The sequence below is a fragment of the Astyanax mexicanus genome, chromosome 24, assembly GCF_023375975.1.
Source record: "Astyanax mexicanus isolate ESR-SI-001 chromosome 24, AstMex3_surface, whole genome shotgun sequence".
NCBI lineage: Eukaryota > Metazoa > Chordata > Actinopteri > Characiformes > Acestrorhamphidae > Astyanax > Astyanax mexicanus.
The window spans coordinates 25,859,991-25,885,459 of NC_064431.1; the positions used below are offsets into that span (position 1 = coordinate 25,859,991).

General features: G+C 38.7%; 1 protein-coding gene across 10 annotated transcripts in view; it reads right to left on the reverse strand.

Annotated features, from left to right (window-relative positions):
- The window catches only part of cadpsa (Ca2+-dependent activator protein for secretion a), a 214,045-nt gene that overhangs the window by 53,021 nt on the left and 135,555 nt on the right, over positions 1–25,469 (reverse strand). For all 10 annotated transcript variants that reach the window (XM_022682798.2, XM_049471434.1, XM_022682796.2 and 7 more), the window contains 3 exons: positions 3,018–3,119; positions 2,593–2,656; positions 2,315–2,438 (listed from right to left, as the gene is read on the reverse strand). In XM_022682798.2, coding sequence (XP_022538519.2) covers positions 2,315–2,438; positions 2,593–2,656; positions 3,018–3,119 — 290 coding nt within the window. The remainder of the gene's footprint in view (positions 1–2,314; positions 2,439–2,592; positions 2,657–3,017; positions 3,120–25,469) is intronic.

The following is a 25,469-nucleotide window of genomic DNA, read 5'->3' on the forward strand; positions in this document are numbered from 1 at the left end:
CTAAATACATATTTAAATCACTGCCATCTTAAAAAGGCCCATATCATCTGCTAATAATCTGTTTTTCTCTACTTTTTACTGTTTTTTTATTACATTTAGTGCCTTTAGTGAGGTCAGGATGATCACCACCACAACTCACCCAAAAAGTACATTTTTAATGACACTAGTAAGGAACAAAGGTGTCAGCATGTCTAATTCAGCAGGTCTCTCCGCTGGGGGGAGGGACAGGGGTAAGTAAACAAAACTGTAATTTCTAAAAAATAAAATAAAATAAAATAAAATAGAATTAATGAATTAAAAAATCAAACGAGCACTGAAAGTTAATCTACACAAATTTCTCTCCGCAAAACTCTCCTGTTTATTTGGGTGACTAAAGCACTTTAGTTTATTTACAGTAAGCTTATATTTCCAATATTTTCAACTGTGCAGTTAGAAGTAGCGCTAGCCGCAGTTAGCAGGACTTAGCGCTAGTAAATGTCGCCTGAAAGCGTTACACTGAGGAACCCTGAGTGTTCTGTTAAACAAGGGCGCTTTCAGCTAGCAGTTTATCCCACATAGCTTGTTTTAACACCTTAAACATGCAGACTACAGTCTGTTATACTCACCTCTGAACAGGGAAAGAGCTAGAGCTGTAGTTAGCGGCTAATGCTAATACTGCTCCAGCCTCGGTGCTGGAGAAACTTCACTAAAACTCCTGTATAACGCTGTTCTTCAGCGGAGTGGCTTTACTGCTTCTTAGAATTCATACATAAGGCGCACCGGATTATAAGGCACACTGTCGTTTTGTTTGTGAAAAATTAAAGGACGGTATTAAATGTGGTATAAATACCTCAATAGCGTTTACATTACATTACATCAGAACTTCAGTAAGCAATATTTTTCTATGACATGGGCCCTTTAATATCTAAGCACTCATCACCTCTATAAACAACTACCAGTATCATTTAAACAATATCTGCCATAACATCATAACATCAACCACTACCAAATTAAAATCAAGGACATCCCACAGTGAAGTCTCCTCATTTATTATTGGATATTCTTTCATATTTATTTATAAATAGCTCATTTCTCATGTAGTGATGCTCATCAAAGCTATCTTACATACTGTACTGTTTTTATATTTTAAAGGGGAATTCCACAGATTTTGTTTATTGTTTGAATATTTAATTCTTGTTCTAAATAAATTTAAATGGAGGTCTAATTAGTTATTAAAAGTTAATAAAAATAACTACAAATACTTAAGGTAAGGCTTTGGCCTAAAACATGCATTATTTGTCTTGTCACTGTAGGACAAAAACTTTTTTTTTCTTTTCTTTTTTTATCACACCATGTCATTCTGATAAATGGATCAATAGAAATGTCTTTTTACATTAATTCCATCAAATATGAAGGGTTTTTTCTTCTGCTGTGTCAGTCCTGATGCTGTCAGTCTGCCTGCTCCGGACTCTGAACTACTCAACACATGACACTACGGCTTCCCACTCCCCCAGTTACTAATTGTTTTCACCTGTTCTGTCTAGTATAAATACCCCTCAGTTTGCTCTGTTCCCTGCTGAGTATTGAATCTAGTTATCTAGCTCTTCTACAATGCATTTCCTTTGTTATCAACTTGTTTTCCAACTATAGATTTTTGCCTTGCCCTCTCTATTGTTTATTTCTGTTGCCAAACCGAACACATTTGTGTATTTTTTACTACTTTTTGGTCTTTGCCATGTATGACGCTGTTTTGCCTGACTATGCTCTAGTATGTTGTTTATATTTGCTGCCTGACTGTTACTGACCCTGCCTGTCCCTAACTACTCATGTAAACTTAGCCCCTCTGTTAATAAACTGTGTGATTGGTATCTGCGGGTGTCTGTCGTGTGTCTGACCAGCATTTTGGAGATACTATGAGTAGTAATGATGGATACATACAGGTCTTTGCAACTTGAAGAATATATATTTTTTTAAATGTACACATACTGTAAATATTTTATTTGTAAGTACAAATCAGTGGAATTTCCCCTTTAAACCTGGCCTAAAAATCTGACTGCAATCAGCGATCAGCTACCAGTACACACAGATATGCCATCAAGGTGTAGCGCCTCGTAAACACCACCTCACTTTCATCAGAACACAACAGAACCCCATTAGAACCCACCTAATCCTGCAATAGCTCAAACTAGCAGCATATTATCAATCATAACACCACCTTATACTGATCCTGAAATAAAGCGCCCACTGAGACACTTAAGAAAATGCTTTAGTTTCCTCAAAACAATCCTGAAAAATAAGAAAGGACTTGGTTGTTGATTTTTTATTTATTTTTTACCTTCCACTTTTGCGTACTCAGAGAGCCGCTGGTAGTTGACCAAAGCCGCCTGCTCCAGACACTTTCGGATCACAGCCTTCACCTCTTCCTGCGGGACTGGTGTTACAATGTCCTTCATGAGAACCTGGGAAAAAAATATTTATTTAGTTTTAAAATGCTTTAGAAACTGTATAAAATGTGCAAGAACTACAAATAACAAATAATAATGTTACAGTGTTTTGGAAGATTTTTTTAACGTGAATTCAGCAAAAATCACTTATCATAAAATAAAAACCCACCCTCTCCAGCAGTGAAAGAGTGGCCTTGAGAGCTCCTTCTGGCCGTCCAAACGGAAAACAGTACCTTAGAGATGAGGAGAAAATGAAAGCGATTTTAATCCATCATTTTATATAAAAAAAGAGAACATATATCACCTGTTTTATCTTTTTTTAAGATTATATTTATGGTTTCCCAAAATCAAACTACACAGCTTAAGTGCTTAATAAGGTGTCAGCTGGGTAGCAATTTTTTTTTATTTGTAATCAAGTTTTTTGATATAGTTATATAGACAAGAGACGTAGAACTTTAGTACATTACAAACAGACAACGTTTTACTATCTATCTCTTTTAAATCCCATTCACATCCACACCACCCCGCTCAATAATTTTTCATTTTTAATGCAATTTATAATTTTATATTTATGTGTTTGTTTATTAATAATACCTGAAATGTGTGATCTGGTTCTCCAGCAGCACTCGCAGTCTTTCTTTAATCTCCTCGAAGCGTTCACGCTCCTCCACTGTGACAGTGCCAATTCCATCGGGCCTGAAGCACAGCATTTACACACACACACACACCCACCAGAGTTATCACTGCCGCTCAACTGGCTGAGGTCACAAAGGCTACAGACACTCAGACGGGGTAAAGCGCAGGGTCACAGAGAGCCAACAAACACCAGGATTACATCACTATTAACAGCTTCCCAGTCAGGAGTGTTTGACTGTATTTGACTGAATGTGTTAAAGCTAGCTACAATTATTTATAATCATTATCTTATTTTTCAAGCTAAAAGGCGCACCAGATTATAAGACACACCATCAATAGACGGCTAATTTCATACATAATGTGCATTGGAGCAACAATAGTAAGGAACAGGGGTTTCACCAGGTTTTCCTTCTAATTCAGCAGGTAAAGCTAATCCAGCAGACCTGTAAAGCTGAGCTAAGTAAACAAAACTGTAATTCTTAAAAATACATTTTCTTTAAAGTCAAATGAGCACTGGATGTTAACACAGATTTTACGGATTTTTCTCCCCAAAACTTTTATTTGGATGAGAAAAGCGCTTACGTTTATTTATAGTAAGCTTCAATTTCCAGGTTTTGATCCACGTACCTTGTTTTAACACAGTAAACACGGTAAAGACTATAGTCCAATATACTCCACTCTGAACGGCAAAAGAGCTAGCGCTTAGCGCAGTTAGCGGCTAATGCTAATACTGCTCCAGTATAAAGCTGCACTTCAGCAAAGTGGCTTTACTGCTCCTTACAACCTGACTGGTAGAATTCATACATTAGGTGCACTGATGATTTTTGGGAAAATACGCCTTATAGTGCAAAAATATGGTATATAAATTGAGTTCACAAGCATAGAACACATGTTTGTGTGTGTAATGTCACAGAATGTTATGGAATATATATGTGTGTCTCTTTCTCACACACACACAAACACTGAACATTTAGTCTTTTTTTGCCTTTTTACCTCTGCCTTCCACAGGCAAAACACACACACACACACACACACACACACACACTTAAGTCTCACCCACAGCTGGGCTGTGTTTACCTAAGGCCAGTAGAGAAGATGCTACGATTATCATTCTGCTTCCTCTGCATCTATTCAGCAGAGACTGTGGGAACGCTCACCTGAGAGCTTCACTATGCCACCATGCCATTTAGGGATTAGCCCAATTACCCAACAGCCAATCAGATCTCACACTCTCTCACACAGACTGGGTTGATTGCTATCATGTGCTCTTGCCATATGGCCTGATGGTGGGAAAGAAGCTGGACTGTGATGATAAACATTAACCTGCATTAAAAGATCTCTTTTACATGCTCTGTGCAATTACACTTTCTAACCAGAGAGGTCTCTAAAGCCTTAAATCATTTAAACTTACAGAATGTAGCTTTAAAAAAGGAATATTACTATGGTTCTATCACTATAATAATCAGATAATTACATAACAAACGAGTTGTCCCCCTGTCACAGGGGGACGTAGGGCCCTCGCACACCAGCGCAAATCGTACCGGGCCAAACCGAGAAACCGGTGAAAGTAATTTTGAGGTCTCATTGAGTGTGCCAATTTTCAAGAGTTTTCTATTCTGCCAAAAATGTCAAATATTCATTTAAAATATAGGTGGCGCTATAGAGCTGTGAAAACACATGTATTTGAATTTTTAATTCTAGATCAAAGAACCGCCTCAGATAAGCAGGCCGGTCAAATTTTGTGAGTTTTCCTCAGTTATAACCTCCTCAAAACACCTTGCATTACCTAGGTGTCAACTTCCTGTTTTGAGGTGGCATCTCAAAAATTCAACCGTCCGTCATTTCGTCCTCGTTTAAGATATCGACTATTCCTTCACAATTTATCATCAGATATGTTCAATGTTTATTTTTACCAAATACCAAGAGAATTCATCAAATTTGCTAGGAGTAGTTTGACAATGTACACAAAAAATGTGTGTAAAATGCAGATATTTCAAAATGGCCGACTTCCTGTTGGGCGGAGTCAGTCCTACCAATGCTGAAAATGTGTGTAATGATGTCTTTTGTGTTTTTGCCAAGTTTCATGAATTTTCAATAATCTGTTTTCTGACCATGTCATGGTTTCACTTTGGTTTAGTGTTGCGTCTCTAGTGACTCAATTGCTCGCCATTGGGTCACCGTTTTACCGATCAAATAATCCTTTGGCAATTATCATCAAATATGTCTGTTGTTCATTTACAGCGAAATAAGAGGTAATCTGACAAAGACTTTAGGAGCAGTTTAAATTAGTTTGTGAAAAATTTGTAAAAATATTACAAATTCCAATATGGCCGACTTCCTGTTGGGCGGAGCTAATACAAGCCAATTGCAAATATGTGCAGGGTCATACTATCTACGATCCTACCCAAATTTGAGAAGATTAGACAAATTTTGACACATCCACAGCTAATTAATTAAACAAACGAATTAGGGGGCGCTGTAGAGTCTGCTAGCTATACATGAAAAAATTGTCCAAATATTTGTAAAGTGTTTTTAGGTCTTATGCAATCTGACAATTTTCAAGAGTTTTTGAGCATTCCCGTAATGTCACATATGCATTGAAACCTAGGTGGCGCTATAGAGCCAATGAAATGCGTATATATGAAATTTCAATTTCAGACCAAAGGACCACGTAAAACAAGCAGGCCTGTAAAGTTTTGTGAGTTTTCATACTTTTTAACCTCCTCAAACACCTACCAACACCAGAATGTATTCACTTCCTGTTTTAAAGGGGTATCTCCAGCAACTCAACTGTCCGCCATTTCGTCCTCGTTTAAGATATCGACTATTCCTTCGCAATTTATCATCAGGTCTGTTAGTAGTTTATTGCTGACAAATATCAAGAGTATTCAACGAATTCCCTAGGAGGAGTTTGACAAAGTATGCAAAAAATGTGTGTAAAATGCACTTTTTTCAAAATGGCCGACTTCCTGTTGGGCGGAGTCAGTCTTACCAATACTAAAAACGTGTCTTATTATGTCTCTTGTGTTTTTGCCAAGTTTCATGAATTTTCAATCATGTGTGTTCTGACCGTGTCATGGTTTCACTTTGGTCTAGTGTTGCGTCTCCATTAAATTAATTGCCTGCCATTACGTCATCGTTTCAGCTATCGACTATTCCTTCGCAATTTATAACCATGTATGTCTGGGGACTATCCACTGACAATGTAGAGGTAATCTGTCAAAGACTCTAGGAGGAGTTCGAATGAGTTTGTGAAAAATATGTAAAAATTCCACAAATTCCAAAATGGCCGACTTCCTGTTGGGCGGAGCTAATGCATTCCGATTACTAATATGTGCAGAATCATATTGTCTATGTTTCTGTCAAAAATCGAGAATATCTGAGAATTTTTGAGAAGGCCACGGCTAATTTATTAGCCGAACCAAATAGGGGGCGCTGTAGAGTCATCTAGCTACACACGACAAAAATGACAATATATATCTAAGTCACTTCGAGGCCTTATTGAATCTGCCAAGTATCAAGAGGCTGAGCGCTTTCCAAAAATGTCATATGAAATAGGTGGCGCTAGAGAGCTGATGAAACACGAATATACAAAATTTTAATTTACGGTGAAAGTTTGGCCTAAGCCAAATACCTCTGTAAAATTTTAGGAGTTTTCAAACATCCTAACCACTCCGAAACCCAGCGGGAAACTTTTTATTTTGCAACTTCCTGTCAAAATGGCCGACTTCCTGTTAGGCGGAGTCAAATAAAACCTAGTGATTCTTGTTGTTTATGAAGAGGTCAATGAGTGTACCAAAGTTGGTGCACATTGGACAAACTTCATCCCGGCCAATGCCGACGTTTGGGGGCGCTATGGAGCTCCTGAACCACGCCCATGTCAATGCTCTATGGAACTTTCTCATTTTCACCAAGTTTGAGGCCTGTGCCAAAATGCGTGAGTTTTCCCATATCAGAAATGCCTCAAAAATGAGCGAAATGGTCAAGAAGCGTAATAATAATAATAATAACGAGTTGTCCCCCTGTCACAGGGGGACGTAGGGCCCTCGCACAACAGCGCAAATCGTTCCGAGCCAAACCGAGAAACCGGTGAAAGTAATTTTGTGATATTATTGTGTGTGGTAATGAGTTTTTTATACAGTTAAACATATCAAATATTCATTTAAAGTATAGGTGGCGCTATAGAGCTCTAAAAACACGTATATATTTGACATTTTCAATCTACATCAAAGAACAGCCTCAGTTAAGCAGGCCTATCAAATTTTGTGAGCTTTTCTCAGTTATAACCTCCTCAAAACACCTAGCATTCCCTAGGTGTCAACTTCCTGTTTTGATGTGGAATCTCAAAAAATTCAACCGTCCACCATTTCGTCCTTGTTACAGATATCGACTATTCCTTCACAATTTATCATCACATATGTTCAATGTTTATTTTTACCAAATACCAAGAGAATTCAACGAATTTCCTAGGAGTAGTTTGACAACATATGCAAAAAATGTGTGTAAAATGCTGATATTTCAAAATGGCTGACTTCCTGTTGGGCGGAGTCAGTCCTACCAATACTGAAAATGTGTCTAATGATGTTTCTTGTGTTTTTGCCAAGTTTCATGAATTTTCAATAATCTGTTTTCTGACCGTGTCATGGTTTCACTTTGGTTTAGTGTTGCGTCTCTAGTGAATCAATTGCTTGCAATTACGTCACCATTTTACCGATGAACTAATCCTTTGGCAGTTATCATCAAATATGTCTGTTGTTCATTTACAGTGAAATAAGAGGTAATCTGACAAAGACTTTAGGAGCAGTTTAAATGAGTTTGTGAAAAATGTGTAAAAATTACACAAATTTCAAAATGGCCGACTTCCTGTTGGGCGGAGCTAATACAAACCAATTGCAAATATGTGCAAAGTCATAGTATCTACGCTCCTACCAAAATTTGAGAAGATTAGACAAATTTTGACACATCCAAAGCTAATTTATTAACCGTACGAATTAGGGGGCGCTGTAGAGTCCGCTAGCTACACATGAAAAAATTATCACAATATTTGTAAAGTGTTTTTTAGATCTTATGGAATCTGACAATTTACAAGAGTTTTTGAGCATTTCCGTAATGTCAAATATGCATTGAAACCTAGGTGGCGCTATAGAGCCAATGAAATATGTATATATGAAATTTCAATTTTTAATCAAAGTACTGCTTAAATCAAGCAGGCCTGAAAAGTTTTGTGAGTGTTCAACCTGTTTAACCTCCTCGAACACCTACTAACACCAGAATGTATTTACTTCCTATTTTAATGGGGTATCTCAAGCAATTCAACTGTCCGCCATTTCGTCCTCGTTTAAGATATCGACTATTCCTTCGCAATTTATCATCAAGGATGGTAGTAGTTTATTGCTGACAAATATGAAGAGTATTCAACAAATTCCCTAGGAGGAGTTCGACAAAGTATGCAAAAAATGTGTGTAAAATGCACGTTTTTCAAAATGGCCGACTTCCTGTTGGGCGGAGTCAATCATATCAACACTGAAAATGTGTGTAATGATGTCTTTTATATTTTTGCCAAGTTTCATGAATTTCCAAGCAGCTGTATTCTGACCATGCTAATGTTTCTATTTGGTTTAGTGTTGTGTCTCCATTAAATCAATTGCCCGCCATTACGTCATCGTTTCAGCTATCGACTATTCCTTCGCAATTTAGCACCAGGTATGTCTGGAGACTATCCACAGACAATTTAGTTGTAATCTGACAAAGACTCTAGGAGGAGTTCGAATGAGTTCGTGAAAAATGTGTAAAAATTTAACATTTTTCAAAATGGCCGACTTCCTGTTGGGCGGAGCTAATACATGCCAATGGGTATTATGTGTGGCATCATAATATCTATTTTTCTACCAAAAATCTTGAACATTGGGGAAAATTTGAGACAGCTACCGCTAATTTATTAGCCTAAACCAAATAGGGGGCGCTGTAGAGTCATTTAGCTCCACATTAGAAAAACGATTACATTTCTCGAAATCATTTAAAGGCATTATTGGGTCTGCTTATTTAGAAGAGGCTAAGAGCTTTCTATAAATGTCATATAAAATAGGTGGCGCTAGAGAGCTGATAAATTATGAATATGAAAAATTCCAATTTTACATCAAAGTACAGCCTATGCCCAAAATGCCTGTGAAATTTTATGAGTTTTCGAACATCGTAACCCACCCAAAACACCACGGGAAACTTTTTATTTTGCGACTTCCTGCCAAAATGGCCGACTTCCTGTTAGGCGGAGTCAAATAAATCCAAGTGATTCTTGATCGGTATAATGAGGTCAATGAGCGTACCAAAGTTGGTGCACATTGGACAAACTTTATCCCGGCCACTAGCAACGTTTGGGGGCGCTATAGAGCTGCTGATCAACGCCCAAGCCCAGGAACTGTGAAATTTCAAATTTTTCACCGGCTTTGATGTCTGTGCCAAAATTCAAGAGTTTTCGAGTATCAGAAAGGCCTCAAAAATGGGCGCGAAGTTTAAAAATAAAAATAACGAGTTGTCCCCCTGTCACAGGGGGACGTAGGGCCCTCGCACAACAGCGCAAATCGTACCGGGCCAAACCGAGAAACCGGTAAAAGTAGTTTTGAGGTCTTATTGAGTGTGCCAATTTTCAAGAGTTTTCTATCCTGTTAAACATGTGAAATATCCATTTAAAATACAGGTGGCGCTATGGCGCTGTTAAAATACATGTATTTGAAATTCTAATTCTACATCAAACAACAGCCTTAGATAAGCAGGCTGGTCAAATTTTGTGAGTTTTTCTCCGTTATAACCTCCTCAAAACACCTGGCATTACCTAGGTTTTCACCCTCCTGTTTTGATGTGGGATCTCAAAAATTCAACCATCTGCCATTTTGTCCTCGTTTGAGATATGGACTATTCCTTCACAATTTATCATCAGATATGTTCAATGTTTATTTTTACCAAATACCAAGAGAATTCATCAAATTTGCTAGGAGTAGTTTGACAATGTACACAAAAAATGTGTGTAAAATGCAGATATTTCAAAATGGCCGACTTCCTGTTGGGCGGAGTCAGTCCTACCAATGCTGAAAATGTGTGTAATGATGTCTTTTGTGTTTTTGCCAAGTTTCATGAATTTTCAATAATCTGTTTTCTGACCATGTCATGGTTTCACTTTGGTTTAGTGTTGCGTCTCTAGTGACTCAATTGCTCGCCATTGGGTCACCGTTTTACCGATCAACTAATCCTTTGGCAATTATCATCAAATATGTCTGTTGTTCATTTACAGCGAAATAAGAGGTAATCTGACAAAGACTTTAGGAGCAGTTTAAATTAGTTTGTGAAAAATTTGTAAAAATATTACAAATTCCAATATGGCCGACTTCCTGTTGGGCGGAGCTAATACAAGCCAATTGCAAATATGTGCAGGGTCATACTATCTACGATCCTACCAAAATTTGAGAAGATTAGACAAATTTTGACACATCCACAGCTAATTTATTAAACAAACAAATTAGGGGGCGCTGTAGAGTCTGCTAGCTATACATGAAAAAATTGTCAAAATATTTGTAAAGTGTTTTTAGGTCTTATGCAATCTGTCAATTTTCAAGAGGTTTTGAGCATTCCCGTAATGTCAAATATGCATTGAAACCTAGGTGGCGCTATAGAGCCAATGAAATACGTATACAAGAAATTTTAATTTCAGATCAAAGTACTGCTTAATTCAAGCAGGCCTGTAAATTTTCGAGAGTTTTCAACCTTTTTAACCTCCTCAAACACCTACTAACACCAGAATGTATTCACTTCCTGTTTTAATGGGGCATCTCAAGCAGTTCAACTGTCCGCCATTTCGTCCTTGTTTAAGATATCGACTATTCCTTCGCAATTTATCATCACGGATGGTAGTAGTTTTTTGCTGACAAATATCAAGAGTATTCAACAAATTCCCTAGGAGGAGTTCGACAAAGTATGCAAAAAATGTGTGTAAAATGCACATATTTCAAAATGGCCGACTTCCTGTTGGGCGGAGTCAATCATTCCAATACTAAAAACGTGTTTTATGATGTCTCTTGTGTTTTTACCAAGTTTCATGATTTTTCAATCATCTGTTTTATGACCGTGTCATGGTTTCACTTTGGTCTAGTGTTGCGTCTCCATTAAATTATTTGTCCGCCATTACGTCATCGTTTCAGCTATCGACTATTCCTTCGCAATTTATCACCATGTATGTCTGGAGCCTATCCACACCAAATTTAGAGGTAATATGACAAAGACTCTAGGAGGAGTTTGAATGAGTTCGCAAAAAATGTGTAAAAATTCCACAAATTTCAAAATGGCTGACTTCCTGTTGGGCAGAGCTAGTACAAGCCAATGGGTAATATGTGCGGGATGATAGTTTCTATGTTGTTGCCAAAAATCGAGAATATTGGAGAAATTTTGAGACAGCTACAGCTAATTTAATGGCCTAAACAAAATAGGGGGCGCTGTAGAGTCCTCTAGCTACACATGAGAAAAACGACAAAATATTCCTAAATCATTTCAAAGACTTATTGAATCTGCCAATCATCAAGAGGCTGAGAGCTTTTCATAAATATGATATAAAATAGGTGGCGCTAGAGAGCTGATGAAAGACGAATTTACGAAATTCCAACTTACGGTCAAAGTATGGCCTAAGCCAAATAGCTCTGTAAAATTTTAGGAGTTTTCAAACATCCTAACCACTCCGAAACCCAGCGGGAAACTTTTTATTTTGCAACTTCCTGTCAAAATGGCCGACTTCCTGTTGGGCGGAGTCAAATAAAACCTAGTGATTCTTGTTGACTATGAGGAGGTCAATGAGCGTACCAAAGTTGGTGCACGTTGGACAAACTTCATCCCGGCCACTGCCGACATTTGGGGGCGCTATAGAGCTCCTGAACAACGCCAAAGTCCAGCCTCTATGGAACTTTAAAATTTTCGCCGAGCTTGAGGCCTGTGCCAAAATGCGTGAGTTTTCGAGTATCGGAAATGCCTCAAAAATGGACGCAAAGAGGCAGAATAATAATAATAATAATAATAAACGGACCAAAAACAATAGGGCTTTGCACCTCCGGTGCAGGCTTCGCCTGCGCCTTCGGTGCTCGGGCCCTAACGAGTTGTCCCCCTGTCACAGGGGGACGTAGGGCCCTCGCAGAACAGCGGAAATCGTACCGGGCCAAACCGAGAAACAGGTGAAAGTAATTTTGAAGTCTTATTGAGTGTGCCACTCTTCAAGAGTTTTTTATCCTGTTAAACATGTGAAATATCCATTTAAAATACAGGTGGCGCTATAGCGCTGTTAAAACATATGTATTTGAAATTCTAATTCTAGATCAAACAACAGCCTCAGATAAGCAGGCCGGTCAAATTTTGTGAACTTTTCTCCATTATCACTTTCTCAAAACACCTAGCAACACCTAGGTGTCCAGATCCTGTTTTGATGTGGCATCTCAAAAATTCAACCGTCCGCCATTTTGTCCTCGTTTGAGATATCGACTATTCCTTCACAATTTATCATCAGATATGTTCAATGTTTATTTTTACCAAATCCCAAGAGAATTAAAATAAATTTCTAGGAGTAGTTTGACAACATACGCAAAAAATGTATGCAAAATTCAGATATTTCAAAATGGCCGACTTCCTGTTGGGCGGAGTCAGTCCTACCAATACTGAAAACGTGTCTTATGATGTCTCTTGTGTTTTTGCCAAGTTTCATGAATTTTTAATCATCTGTGTTCTGACCGTGTCATGGTTTCACTTTGGTTTAGTGTTGCGTCTCTATTCAATCAATTGCTCGCCATTACATCACCGTTTTAGCGATCAACTATTCCTTTGGCAATTTTCATCAACTGTGTCTGATGTTCATTCTCAGCTAATTTAGAGGTAATCTAACAAAGACTTTAGGAGCAGTTTAAATGAGTTTGTGAAAAAAAGTGTAAAAAAATTACAAAATCCAATATGGCCGACTTCCTGTTGGGTGGAGCTAATACAAACCAATTGCAAATATGTGCAGAGTCATAGTATCTACGCTCCTACCAATATTTGAGAAGATTAGACAAATTGTGACACATCCACAGCTAATTTATTAAACGAATGAATTAGGGGGCGCTATAGAGTCCGCTAGCTACACATGAAAAAATTATCACAATATTTGTAAAGTGTTTTTAGATCTTATGGAATCTGACAATTTTCAAGAGTTTTTGAGCATTTCCGTAATGTCAAATATGCATTGAAACCTAGGTGGCGCTATAGAGCCAATGAAATATGTATATATGAAATTTCAATTTTTAATCAAAGGACCGCTTAAATCAAGCAGGCCTGTAAAGTTTCGAGAGTTTTCAACCTGTTTAACCTCCTCAAACACCTACCAACACCAGAATGTATTTACTTCCTATTTTAATGGGGTATCTCCAGCAATTCAACTGTCCGCCATTTCGTCCTCGTTTAAGATATCGACTATTCCTTCGCAATTTATCATCACGGATGGTAGTAGTTTATTGCTGACAAATATCAAGAGTATTCAACAAATTCCCTAGGAGGAGTTCGACAAAGTATGCAAAAAATGTGTGTAAAATGCACGTTTTTCAAAATGGCCGACTTCCTGTTGGGCGGAGTCAATCATATCAACACTGAAAATGTGTGTAATGATGTCTTTTATGTTTTTGCCAAGTTTCATGAATTTCCAAGCAGCTGTATTCTGACCATGCTAATGTTTCTATTTGGTTTAGTGTTGTGTCTCCATTAAATCAATTGCCCGCCATTACGTCATCGTTTCAGCTATCGACTATTCCTTCGCAATTTAGCACCATGTATGTCTGGAGACTATCCACAGACCATTTAGTTGTAATCTGACAAAGACTCTAGGAGGAGTTCGAATGAGTATGTGAAAAATGTTTAAAAATTTAACATTTTTCAAAATGGCCGACTTCCTGTTGGGCGGAGCTAATACATGCCAATGTGTATTATGTTTGGCATCGTAATATCTATGTTTCTACCAAAAATTTTGAACATTGGGGAAAATTTGAGACAGCTACCGCTAATTTATTAGCCTAAACCAAATAGGGGGCGCTGTAGAGTCATTTAGCACCACATTAGAAAAATGATTACATTTCTCGAAATCATTTAAAGGCATTATTGGGTCTGCTAATTTAGAAGAGGCTAAGAGCTTTCTATAAATGTCATATAAAATAGGTGGCGCTAGAGAGCTGATAAATTATGAATATGAAAAATTCCAATTTTACATCAAAGTACAGCCTATGCCCAATAGGCCTGTGAAATTTTATGAGTTTTCGAACATCGTAACCCACCCAAAACACCACGGGAAACTTTTTATTTTGCGACTTCCTGCCAAAATGGCCGACTTCCTGTTAGGCGGAGTCAAATAAATCCAAGTGATTCTTGATCGGTATAATGAGGTCCATGAGCGTACCAAAGTTGGTGCACATTGGACAAACTTTATCCCGGCCACTGGCAACGTTTGGGGGCGCTATAGAGCTCCTGATCCACGCCCAAACCTGTGTACAATGTAATTTAAAAATTTTCACCGGCTTTGACGTCTGTGCCAAAATGCAAGAGTTTTTGAGTATCGGAAAGGCCTCAAAAATGGGCGCGAAGTTTGTAAATAAAAATAATAATAATAATAAACATTCCAAAAACAATAGGGCTTTGCACCTCCGGTGCAGGCTTCGCCTGCGCCTTCGGTGCTCGGGCCCTAATAACGAGTTGTCCCCCTGTCACAGGGGGACGTAGGGCCCTCGCACAACAGCGCAAATCGTACCGGTCCAAACCGAGAAACCGGTGAAAGTAATTTTGAGGTCTTATTAAGTGTGGTAATTTTCAAGAGTTTTCTATCCTGCCAAAAATGTGAAATACCCATTTAAAATACAGGTGGCGCTATAGAGCTGTTAAAACACATATATTTGAAATTCTAATTCTAGATCAAACAACAGCCTCAGATAAGCAGGCCGGTCAAAGTTTGTGAGCTTTTCTCTCTTATAACGTCCTCAAAACTCATAGCATTACCTATGTGTCAACCTCCAGTTTTGATGTGGCATCTCAAACATTCAACCGTCCGCCATTCCCTCCTCGTTTAAGATATCGACTATTTCTTCACAATTTATCATCAGATATGTTCAATGTTTATTTTTACCAAATACCAAGAGAATTCAACAAAATTTCTAGGAGTAGTTTGACAACATACGCAAAAAATGTATGTAAAATTCAGATATTTCAAAATGGCCGACTTCCTGTTGGGCGGAGTCAGTCCTACCAATACTGAAAACGTGTCTAATGATGTCTCTTGTGTTTTTGCCAAGTTTCATGAATTTTTAATCAACTGTGTTCTGACTGTGTCATGGTTTCACTTTGGTTTAGTGTTGCGTCTCTAGTCAATCAATTGCTCGCCATTACGTCACTGTTTTAGCGATCAACTATTCCTTTGGCAATTTTCATCAACTGTGTCTGATGTTCATTCTCAGCTAACTTAGAGGTAATCTGACAAAGACTTTAGGAGCAGTTTAAATGAGTTTGTGAAAAAAAGTGTAAAAAAATTACAAAATCCAATATGGCCGACTTCCTGTTGGGCGGAGCTAATACAAACCAATTGCAAATATGTGCAGAGTCATAGTATCTACGCTCCTACCAAAATTTGAGAAGATTAGACAAATTGTGACATATCCACAGCTAATTTATTAAACGAATGAATTAGGGGGCGCTGTAGAGTCCGCTAGCTACACATGAAAAAATTATCACAATATTTGTAAAGTGTTTTTAGATCTTATGGAATCTGACAGTTTTCAAGAGTTTTTGAGCATTTCCGTAATGTCAAATATGCATTGAAACCTAGGTGGCGCTATAGAGCCAATGAAATATGTATATATGAAATTTAAATTTTTAATCAAAGGACCGCTTAAATCAAGCAGGCCTGTAAAGTTTCGTGAGTGTTCAACCTGTTTAACCTCCTCAAACACCTACCAACACCAGAATGTATTTACTTCCTATTTTAATGGGGTATCTCAAGCAATTCAACTGTCCGCCATTTCGTCCTCGTTTAAGATATCGACTGTTCCTTCGCAATTTATCATCACGGATGGTAGTAGTTTATTGCTGACAAATATCAAGAGTATTCAACAAATTCCCTAGGAGGAGTTCGACAAAGTATGCAAAAAATGTGTGTAAAATGTACGTTTTTCAAAATGGCCGACTTCCTGTTGGGCGGAGTCAATCATATCAACACTGAAAACGTGTGTAATGATGTCTTTTATGTTTTTGCCAAGTTTCATGAATTTCCAAGCAGCTGTGTTCTGACCATGCTAATGTTTCTATTTGGTTTAGTGTTGTGTCTGTATTAAATCAACTGCCCGCCATTACGTCATCGTTTCAGCTATCGACTATTCCTTCGCAATTTAGCACCACGTATGTCTGGAGACTATCCACAGACCATTTAGTTGTAATCTGACAAAGACTCTAGGAGGAGTTCGAATGAGTTCGTTAAAAATGTGTAAAAATTTAACATTTTTCAAAATGGCCGACTTCCTGTTGGGCGGAGCTAATACATGCCAATGGGTATTATGTGTGGCATCGTAATATCTATGTTTCTACCAAAAATCTTGAACATTGGGGAAAATTTGAGACAGCTACCGCTAATTTATTAGCCTAAACCAAATAGGGGGCGCTGTAGAGTCATTTAGCTCCACATTAGAAAAACGATTACATTTCTCAAAATCATTTAAAGGCATTATTGGGTCTGCTTATTTAGAAGAGGCTAAGAGCTTTCTATAAATGTCATATAAAATAGGTGGCGCTAGAGAGCTGATAAATTATGAATATGAAAAATTCCAATTTTACATCAAAGTACAGCCTATGCCCAATATGCCTGTGAAATTTTATGAGTTTTTGAACATCGTTACCCACCCAAAACACCACGGGAAACTTTTTATTTTGCGACTTCCTGCCAAAATGGCCGACTTCCTGTTAGGCAGAGTCAAATAAATCCAAGTGATTCTTGATCGGTATAATGAGGTCAATGAGCGTACCAAAGTTGGTGCACATTGGACAAACTTTATCCCGGCCACTGGCAACGTTTGGGGGCGCTATAGAGCTCCTGATCCACGCCCAAACCTGAGAACAATGTAATTTTAAATTTTTCACCGGCTTTGACGTCTGTGCCAAAATGCAAGAGTTTTCGAGTATCAGAAAGGCCTCAAAAATGGGCGCGAAGTTTAAAAATAAAAATAATAATAATAATAATAATAATAATAATAAACATTCCAAAAACAATAGGGCTTTGCACCTCCGGTGCAGGCTTCGCCTGCGCCTTCGGTGCTCGGGCCCTAATAATAAACGGACCAAAAACAATAGGGCTTTGCACCTCCGGTGCAGGCTTCGCCTGCGCCTTCGGTGCTCGGGCCCTAATAATAATAACGAGTTGTCCCCCTGTCACAGGGGGACGTAGGGCCCTCGCACACCAGCGCAAATCGTACCGGGCCAAACCGAGAAACCGGTGAAAGTAATTTTGAGGTCTCATTGAGTGTGCCAATTATCAAGAGTTTTCTATTCTGCCAAAAATGTCAAATATTCATTTAAAATATAGGTGGCGCTATAGAGCTGTGAAAACACATGTATTTGAATTTTTAATTCTAGATCAAAGAACCGCCTCAGATAAGCAGGCCGGTCAAATTTTGTGAGTTTTCCTCAGTTATAACCTCCTCAAAACACCTTGCGTTACCTAGGTGTCAACTTCCTGTTTTGAGGTGGCATCTCAAAAATTCAACCGTCCGTCATTTCGTCCTCGTTTAAGATATCAACTATTCCTTCACAATTTGTCATCAGATATGTTCAGTGTTTATTTTTACCAAATACCAAGAGAATTCAACAAAATTTCTAGGAGTAGTTTGACAACATACGCAAAAAATGTATGTAAAATGCAGATATTTCAAAATGGCAGACTTCCTGTTGGGCGGAGTCAGTCCTACCAATACTGAAAACGTGTCTAATGATGTCTCTTGTGTTTTTGCCAAGTTTCATGAATTTTCAATCATCTGTGTTCTGACCGTGTCATGGTTTCACTTTGGTTTAGTGTTGCGTCTCTAGTCAATCAATTGCCCGCCATTACGTCACTGTTTTAGCGATCAACTAATCCTTTGGCAGTTTTCATCAAATATGTCTGTTGTTCATTTACAGTGAAATAAGAGGTAATCTGACAAAGACTTTAGGAGCAGTTTAAATGAGTTTGTGAAAAAAGTGTAAAAATCTTACAAATTCCAATATGGCCGACTTCCTGTTGGGCGGAGCTAATACAAGCCAATTGCAAATATGTGCAGGGTCACAGTATCTACATTCCTACCACAATTGGAGAACATTAGACCAATTTTGACACATCCAGAGCTAATTTATTAACTGAACAAATTAGGGGGCGCTGTAGAGTCAGCTAGCTACACATGAAAAAACTATCACAATATTTGTAATGTGTTTTTAGGTCCTATGCAATCTGACAATTTTCAAGAGTTTTTGATTATTCCCGTAATGTCAAATATTCATTGAAACCTAGGTGGCGCTATAGAGCCAATGAAATGCGTATATATGAAATTTCAATTTCAGACCAAAGAACCACGTAAATCAAGCAGGCCTTTAAAGTTTTGTGAGTTTTCATACTTTTTAACCTCCTCAAACACCTACCAACACCAGAATGTATTCACTTCCTGTTTTAAAAGGGTATCTCCAGCAACTCAACTGTCCGCCATTTCGTCCTCGTTTAAGATATCGACTATTCCTTCGCAATTTATCATCAGGTCTGTTAGTACTTTATTGCTGACAAATATCAAGAGTATTCAACGAATTCCCTAGGAGGAGTTTGACAAAGTATGCAAAAAATGTGTGTAAAATGCACTTTTTTCAACATGGCCGACTTCCTGTTGGGCGGAGTCAGTCTTACCAATACTAAAAACGTGTCTTATGATGTCTCTTGTGTTTTTGCCAAGTTTCATGAATTTTCAATCATGTGTGTTCTGACCGTGTCATGGTTTCACTTTGGTCTAGTGTTGCGTCTCCATTAAATTAATTGCCTGCCATTACGTCATCGTTTCAGCTATCGACTATTCCTTCGCAATTTATCACCATGTATGTCTGGAGACTATCCACTGACAATTTAGAGGTAATCTGACAAAGACTCTAGGAGGAGTTCGAATGAGTTTGTGAAAAATATGTAAAAATTCCACAAATTCCAAAATGGCCGACTTCCTGTTGGGCGGAGCTAATGCATTCCGATTGCTAATATGTGCAGAATCATATTGTCTATGTTTCTGTCAAAAATCGAGAATATCTGAGAATTTTTGAGAAGGCCACGGCTAATTTATTAGCCGAACCAAATAGGGGGCGCTGTAGAGTCATCTAGCTACACACGACAAAAATGACAATATATATCTAAGTCACTTCGAGGCCTTATTGAATCTGCCAATTATCAAGAGGCTGAGCGCTTTCCAAAAATGTCATATGAAATAGGTGGCGCTAGAGAGCTGATGAAACACGAATATACAAAATTTTAATTTACGGTGAAAGTTTGGCCTAAGCCAAATAGCTCTGTAAAATTTTAGGAGTTTTCAAACATCCTAACCACTCCGAAACCCAGCGGGAAACTTTTTATTTTGCAACTTCCTGTCAAAATGGCCGACTTCCTGTTGGGCGGAGTCAAATAAAACCTAGTGATTCTTGTTGTTTATGAAGAGGTCAATAAGTGTACCAAAGTTGGTGCACATTGGACAAACTTCATCCCGGCCAATGCCGACGTTTGGGGGCGCTATGGAGCTCCTGAACCACGCCCATGTCAATGCTCTATGGAACTTTTACATTTTCACCAAGTTTGAGGCCTGTGCCAAAATGCGTGAGTTTTCCCATATCAGAAATGCCTCAAAAATGAGCGAAAGGGTCAAGAAGCGTAATAATAATAATAATAATAATAAACGGACCAAAAACAATAGGGCTTTGCACCTCCGGTGCAGGCTTCGCCTGCGCCTTCGGTGCTCGGGCCCTAATAAACGGACCAAAAACAATAGGGCTTTGCACCTCCGGTGCAGGCTTCGCCTGCGCCTTCGGTGCTCGGGCCCTAAATATCAAGCATCTATTTAAATTTAACTCACCCAACCCTCAGACGACTGATTTTTATCGTTTTGAACTGCAGTAATAAGCCTTTTAAACTTGCTCTACCTGCATTTCCAGGATCAGTGTACCAACCAATCAGCTCACAGTAGCAGCAAAGCTAATGCTTTACAGCGTAAAACCTGTTTTCTGTAGATCAACTGAAATATATGCGGTCTTTGCTTTTTTAGTAAAACACATTAGCAGTATGTGGCCGCTGCTCCTGACTCCCAGTCGCTGACTGGATCAGATATCTAGCATGCCAAATATTTGCATGGTCTGCAACTAATCAGCGATCATTCATCGACGGGTTTTTGACAGCGATCAACATTAAAATGTTGGCAACTAAAAAACTGGTCTAAAAACGTGTAGTGTGAACCTGGCTACCTCACTGGACTCTATTGCACACTGTGTAATAGAGGTAATTACTACCTCACCTGGTCTTTTTTGCACACTGTCTTGTTATTTATTATTCTTTGTCTGTATTGTGTTGTATTGTCTGTCTGCACTTTTGTACTGTAGCACTATTGTTCTGTCTACACTGTGTTTATGTGCACCATGGTCCTTGGAGGAACGTTGTTTCGTTTCACTGTGTACTCTGTATATAGCTGAAATGACAATAAAAACCACTTTGACTTTGACTTTTGACTTTGGCTTTATCTGATCCAGAGATTGGACTGTCATGGTAGAACTTCTCTAGTACTTATAAGATAAGATTAAAAGTAGCGGATTGCATTAATTAGAAAGGGTGTCCACAAATATTTGGACAGATTGTGTATCTGCTTGTCTGAGATGATAATTTGAATGAATCCATCATGACTTGGACACGTATCTCTGCTCTCTGTGTCTTCACACATACCACAACTCCCGACCCCTCAGCTTCCAGAGGTGTTTGGAAGCTGAGGAGTTACCCTGTTATTGCACCCGCACCCCCCACCCCCAAAAACACCCCCCAAAGCACACACACACACACACACACACACACATACCGTATACACATATATACACAGACAGCGGTGGACCCCCTGTCTAGTGTGACAGCCACGACCCCCTCCTGCCCAACACACACACACACACACACACACACACACACACACTTACTCCCTGGGAGTGATGAGGAGTGTGTCACGTCTCCTGCTCTTCAGAGGCTGTCACGGCCTCCCGCGCCTGCTCTGTCACACACACTCTGCTCACATCGCCCAGCCAATGTCAGTGTGTGTGTGTGTGTGTGTGTGTGTTTATACATGTGTATGCATGTTAAAACATGTGCAGGTGATTCTCTATGAGTTTTTTTTATAAGTGTCACGCACGTGTGTATTTCTCGTATTGTACAAATGTATGTGTGCACACGTGTGAAGAACAGACGAAAGAATGAATCAAATATCTAAGAAAAAAAAATTAATTAATTAATAAATTAATTAATACATGACACACTAATTAACCTTTCCCCCCGCTTCAGACACATTCTGCTCGTGAACAGGCGGCGCTGCCATTATTATAGCCCTACATGCCATCATGTATATTCAAAGTCCTATGCAAATGAGACCCCATTTAACACTGGGTGTTATTAAAAATGGTAATCCAGATATGGTAATGAGGTGGTAGTATCATATCCTGCATCACTGACAGATCCACACCGTAATGCCATCTGCAGTTACACCAGCACTGTGTGTGTGTGTGTGTGTGTGTGTGTTATACCTGTCAACCCTCCCACTCTGCCAGAGGACTCTCTCTCTGCATAAAATAACAGTAAAGCATTTGTTGTGTGTTTACTATAGTCCCTCCTGTAAAGCAGGGGGCATTTTGTACAATATTAGATATAACATATATTTATTCAGAATTTAAGTTATTCTCTTATTATCTGCCAACAGAACAAGAAGAGGATGTTGAAGAAGATGAATGAAATGAATAAGATGACAAAAAAAAATAATAAGAAGAAGAAGAAATCGATGAATGAGATTTAGATGATTTAGGAGAAAATGGATATAAAGAAAATGATGAAGATGGAGAGGTTGGAGTGGGTGGTGCCAAAAAACACTATTATTTTTCAATCCCAGTGTTTTACAGGTACGGCTGGTGTGTGTGTGTGTGTGTGTGTGTGTGTGTAATAATAGTGCCACTGCCTCGGGCAGCAGGGTTAAAGGTCCTTACTGAGACAGACGGGGGGGTCAGACAAACCTGTTGTTTAAACAGAGGTTGAGAGAATCCTCGGCCTACAACAGCAATGGGGGGCCCAACGAGAGAAGGTGAAGGAGAGAGAGAGAGAGACAGAGAGAAAGACAGACAGACACAAAAGAGAGAGAGAGAGAGAGAGAGAGAGAGAGAGAGAGAGAGAGAGAGAGAGAGAGAAAAACTAAAAAATATTCAGCCTAAAAAAGCCTGTGGAACAGATGGTGTGTTAAATGAAATGTTAAAAAACACAAATCATATATTCAAATTGGCTATCTTAAAACTATTTAATTTTATTTTAAATGTCGGCCACTTCCCAACTACGTGGAATGAAGGACTTATAACCCCTATTTTCAAAACCGGAGATAAATTTAACCCAAACAATTACAGAGGAATTTGTGTAAGTAGTAACCTAGGTAAGATATTCTGCAGCATCCTGAACAGCAGAATTACACAATTTCTAATAGAACATGACGTTCTGAGTAAAAATCAAATTGGCTTTTTACCAAACCACAGAACATCAGACCACATTTTCACCCTCCACACGCTCATTGATAAACATGTAACTCAAAATAAACACAAAATCTTTACCTGCTTTGTGGATTTCCAGAAAGCTTTTGACTCAATTTGGCATACCGGATTATTTTATAAACTTATTGAGAATGGTGTTGGGGGGAGAACATATGATGTAATTAAATCGATGTACTCACAAAGTAAATGTGCAGTTAAAATTGAAAATCTCAGAACAGACTTCTTTCCACAGTCACGAGGAGTAAGACAAGGCTGTAGTCTGAGCCCCACTCTGTTTAATTTATATATTAATGAATTGGCAGAAAAATTGGATCAATCCAGTAATATACCTGGTCTTACTTTGGGTGACACCGAGGTCAAATGTCTTCTTTATGCAGACGACCTCGTTTTACTGTCCCCTACGAGAGAGGGACTACAACAAAGTCTCGAAATGCTGGAGGACTTTTGTCACACATGGGCTTTGAAAATAAACCACCAAAAAACCAAAATCATGGTGTTTCAAAAAGGGACAAAAAGTCAGGGGGATTTTAATTTTAAAATTAATAACACAAATATTGAATATACTAAAACATACACATATTTGGGTATAACATTCAGTTGTACTGGAAGTTTTGGCTTGGCTGTGAAGGAGCTCAAAGAAAAAGCGAGAAGAGCTATTTTTGCCATTAAAAAATCTGTTAAATTTGAAATTCCCATTAAAATCTGGCTAAAATTATTTAAATCAATAATAGAACCCATTGCATTGTATGGTAGTGAGGTTTGGGGACCCCTCACTCAAAATGATTTTTTAAACTGGGACAAACACCCAGTTGAAACTCTGCACACAGAGTTCTGCAGGAATCTCCTCAGTGTGCAGAGGAAGACCCCGAACACGGCCTGCAGAGCAGAATTAGGACAGTACCCTCTAATAATTAACATTCAAAAAAGAGCCATAAACTTCTGGAAGCACATTAAATCTAGTGACCCCCACTCACTCCACTATAAAGCACTGACCTGCCAAGAGCTGAACATCCAGAGGAGTCCCCTAACCCAGCTGATCCTGAATCTCACTGACCTAACACACACCACCCAGCCCCACTACACACTCGCCCAAAACATTAAACCCAACCAAATTATTACCCAACAAAAACAGAAATACATCACACACTGGACTGAGACAGTAAAACAGCAGCACAGACTGCAGTGCTATTCGGCTCTGAACCGAGAATACACTCTGGCAGATTACCTGACAGAAATTAAAGATAGAAAACTGAGAAAGATGTTGAGCAGGTACAGACTCAGTGAGCACAGCCTGGCCGTGGAGACCGGCCGGCGCAGGCAGAACTGGACACCCAGAGAGGCCAGACTGTGCTCTCACTGTGAGCTGGCAGTGGTGGAGACAGAGCTGCACTTCCTCACAGAGTGTCCAAAATACCACTCCATCAGGAGTTTATATTATAGGAAATTTAGCAGCGTCGCCCCCGAGTTCCTACACTGCACTAATACACACAAACTGCCCTACATACTGGGAGAGAGCAGAGAGCTGATCACACTCGCTGCCCAATACATTACAGCCTGTCACAACCTGAGAGACAACCAGTGAGACCGTCCACCAATCACTAATATCTGTACTTATATCTGTAATATGTTATATTGATATTAATATATTAATGTTACCTCTTTTACTTCTATTAATCTAACTTTAACATGCTTTATTACTACTTTTACTTATTTTCTTTATTAATAACTCAACCTTTTTAATATTACTGTTTTTTTTTTTCTCTCTAATCTGTAGATTTACTTATGTATTTTATTTTTGTTATTATTGTTAGTATTTATTTATTATTATTTTTATTATTTTATAACGTCTGTTTACTTGTATTATTAATTGCTTTGGCAATAGTGTATGTAATTACATTCATGCTAATAAAGCACCTCTGAACTGAACTGAACTGAGAGAGAGAGAAAGAAAGAGGGTACGAGACAAGGGAGGGGTAGTGGGAGGACACTAACACCGCTTTGCCTTCAGGTCAGGACTGACAGCATGACAGATTGTCAGTGGCCCCCTCTCATCTCTCTATCCCTATCTCTCTCGCCCTGTATCTCTCTCTCCCGCATCTGACTTGGAGCTACACGTGTCTTCCTGTCCGAGCTGATCATAACGGGACGCAAACAGACAGCCCACTTCAGCTCCATCACTGTCTATCAAACACAAACACACACACACACACACACACACACACACACGGCCCACCTCAACTTCATCAGCTGGTGGACTGACAGACATCTAGTCCAAACCCTTCTACTTTCTTCACGTCAAACCTCACACAGCACACACCGATACAGACACATACGCACAGTGGTGTGTTTGGGCACCTCAATCATTCTCAAGATACAATTTTCTTCATTCATATGGCCAGTAGAGAACACACTTTGGTCCATATTCTCATTGTTTAATTTTGTAACTAAACTTATTGTTGGGGAAACTGTGGCATATACAAATGTTTTTTACATTTTAGACCCATATATGTTTTCTTTTAATTTGTTAAATTCAGGGAAAGCGGATTTAAATTTAGTTCTAAAATG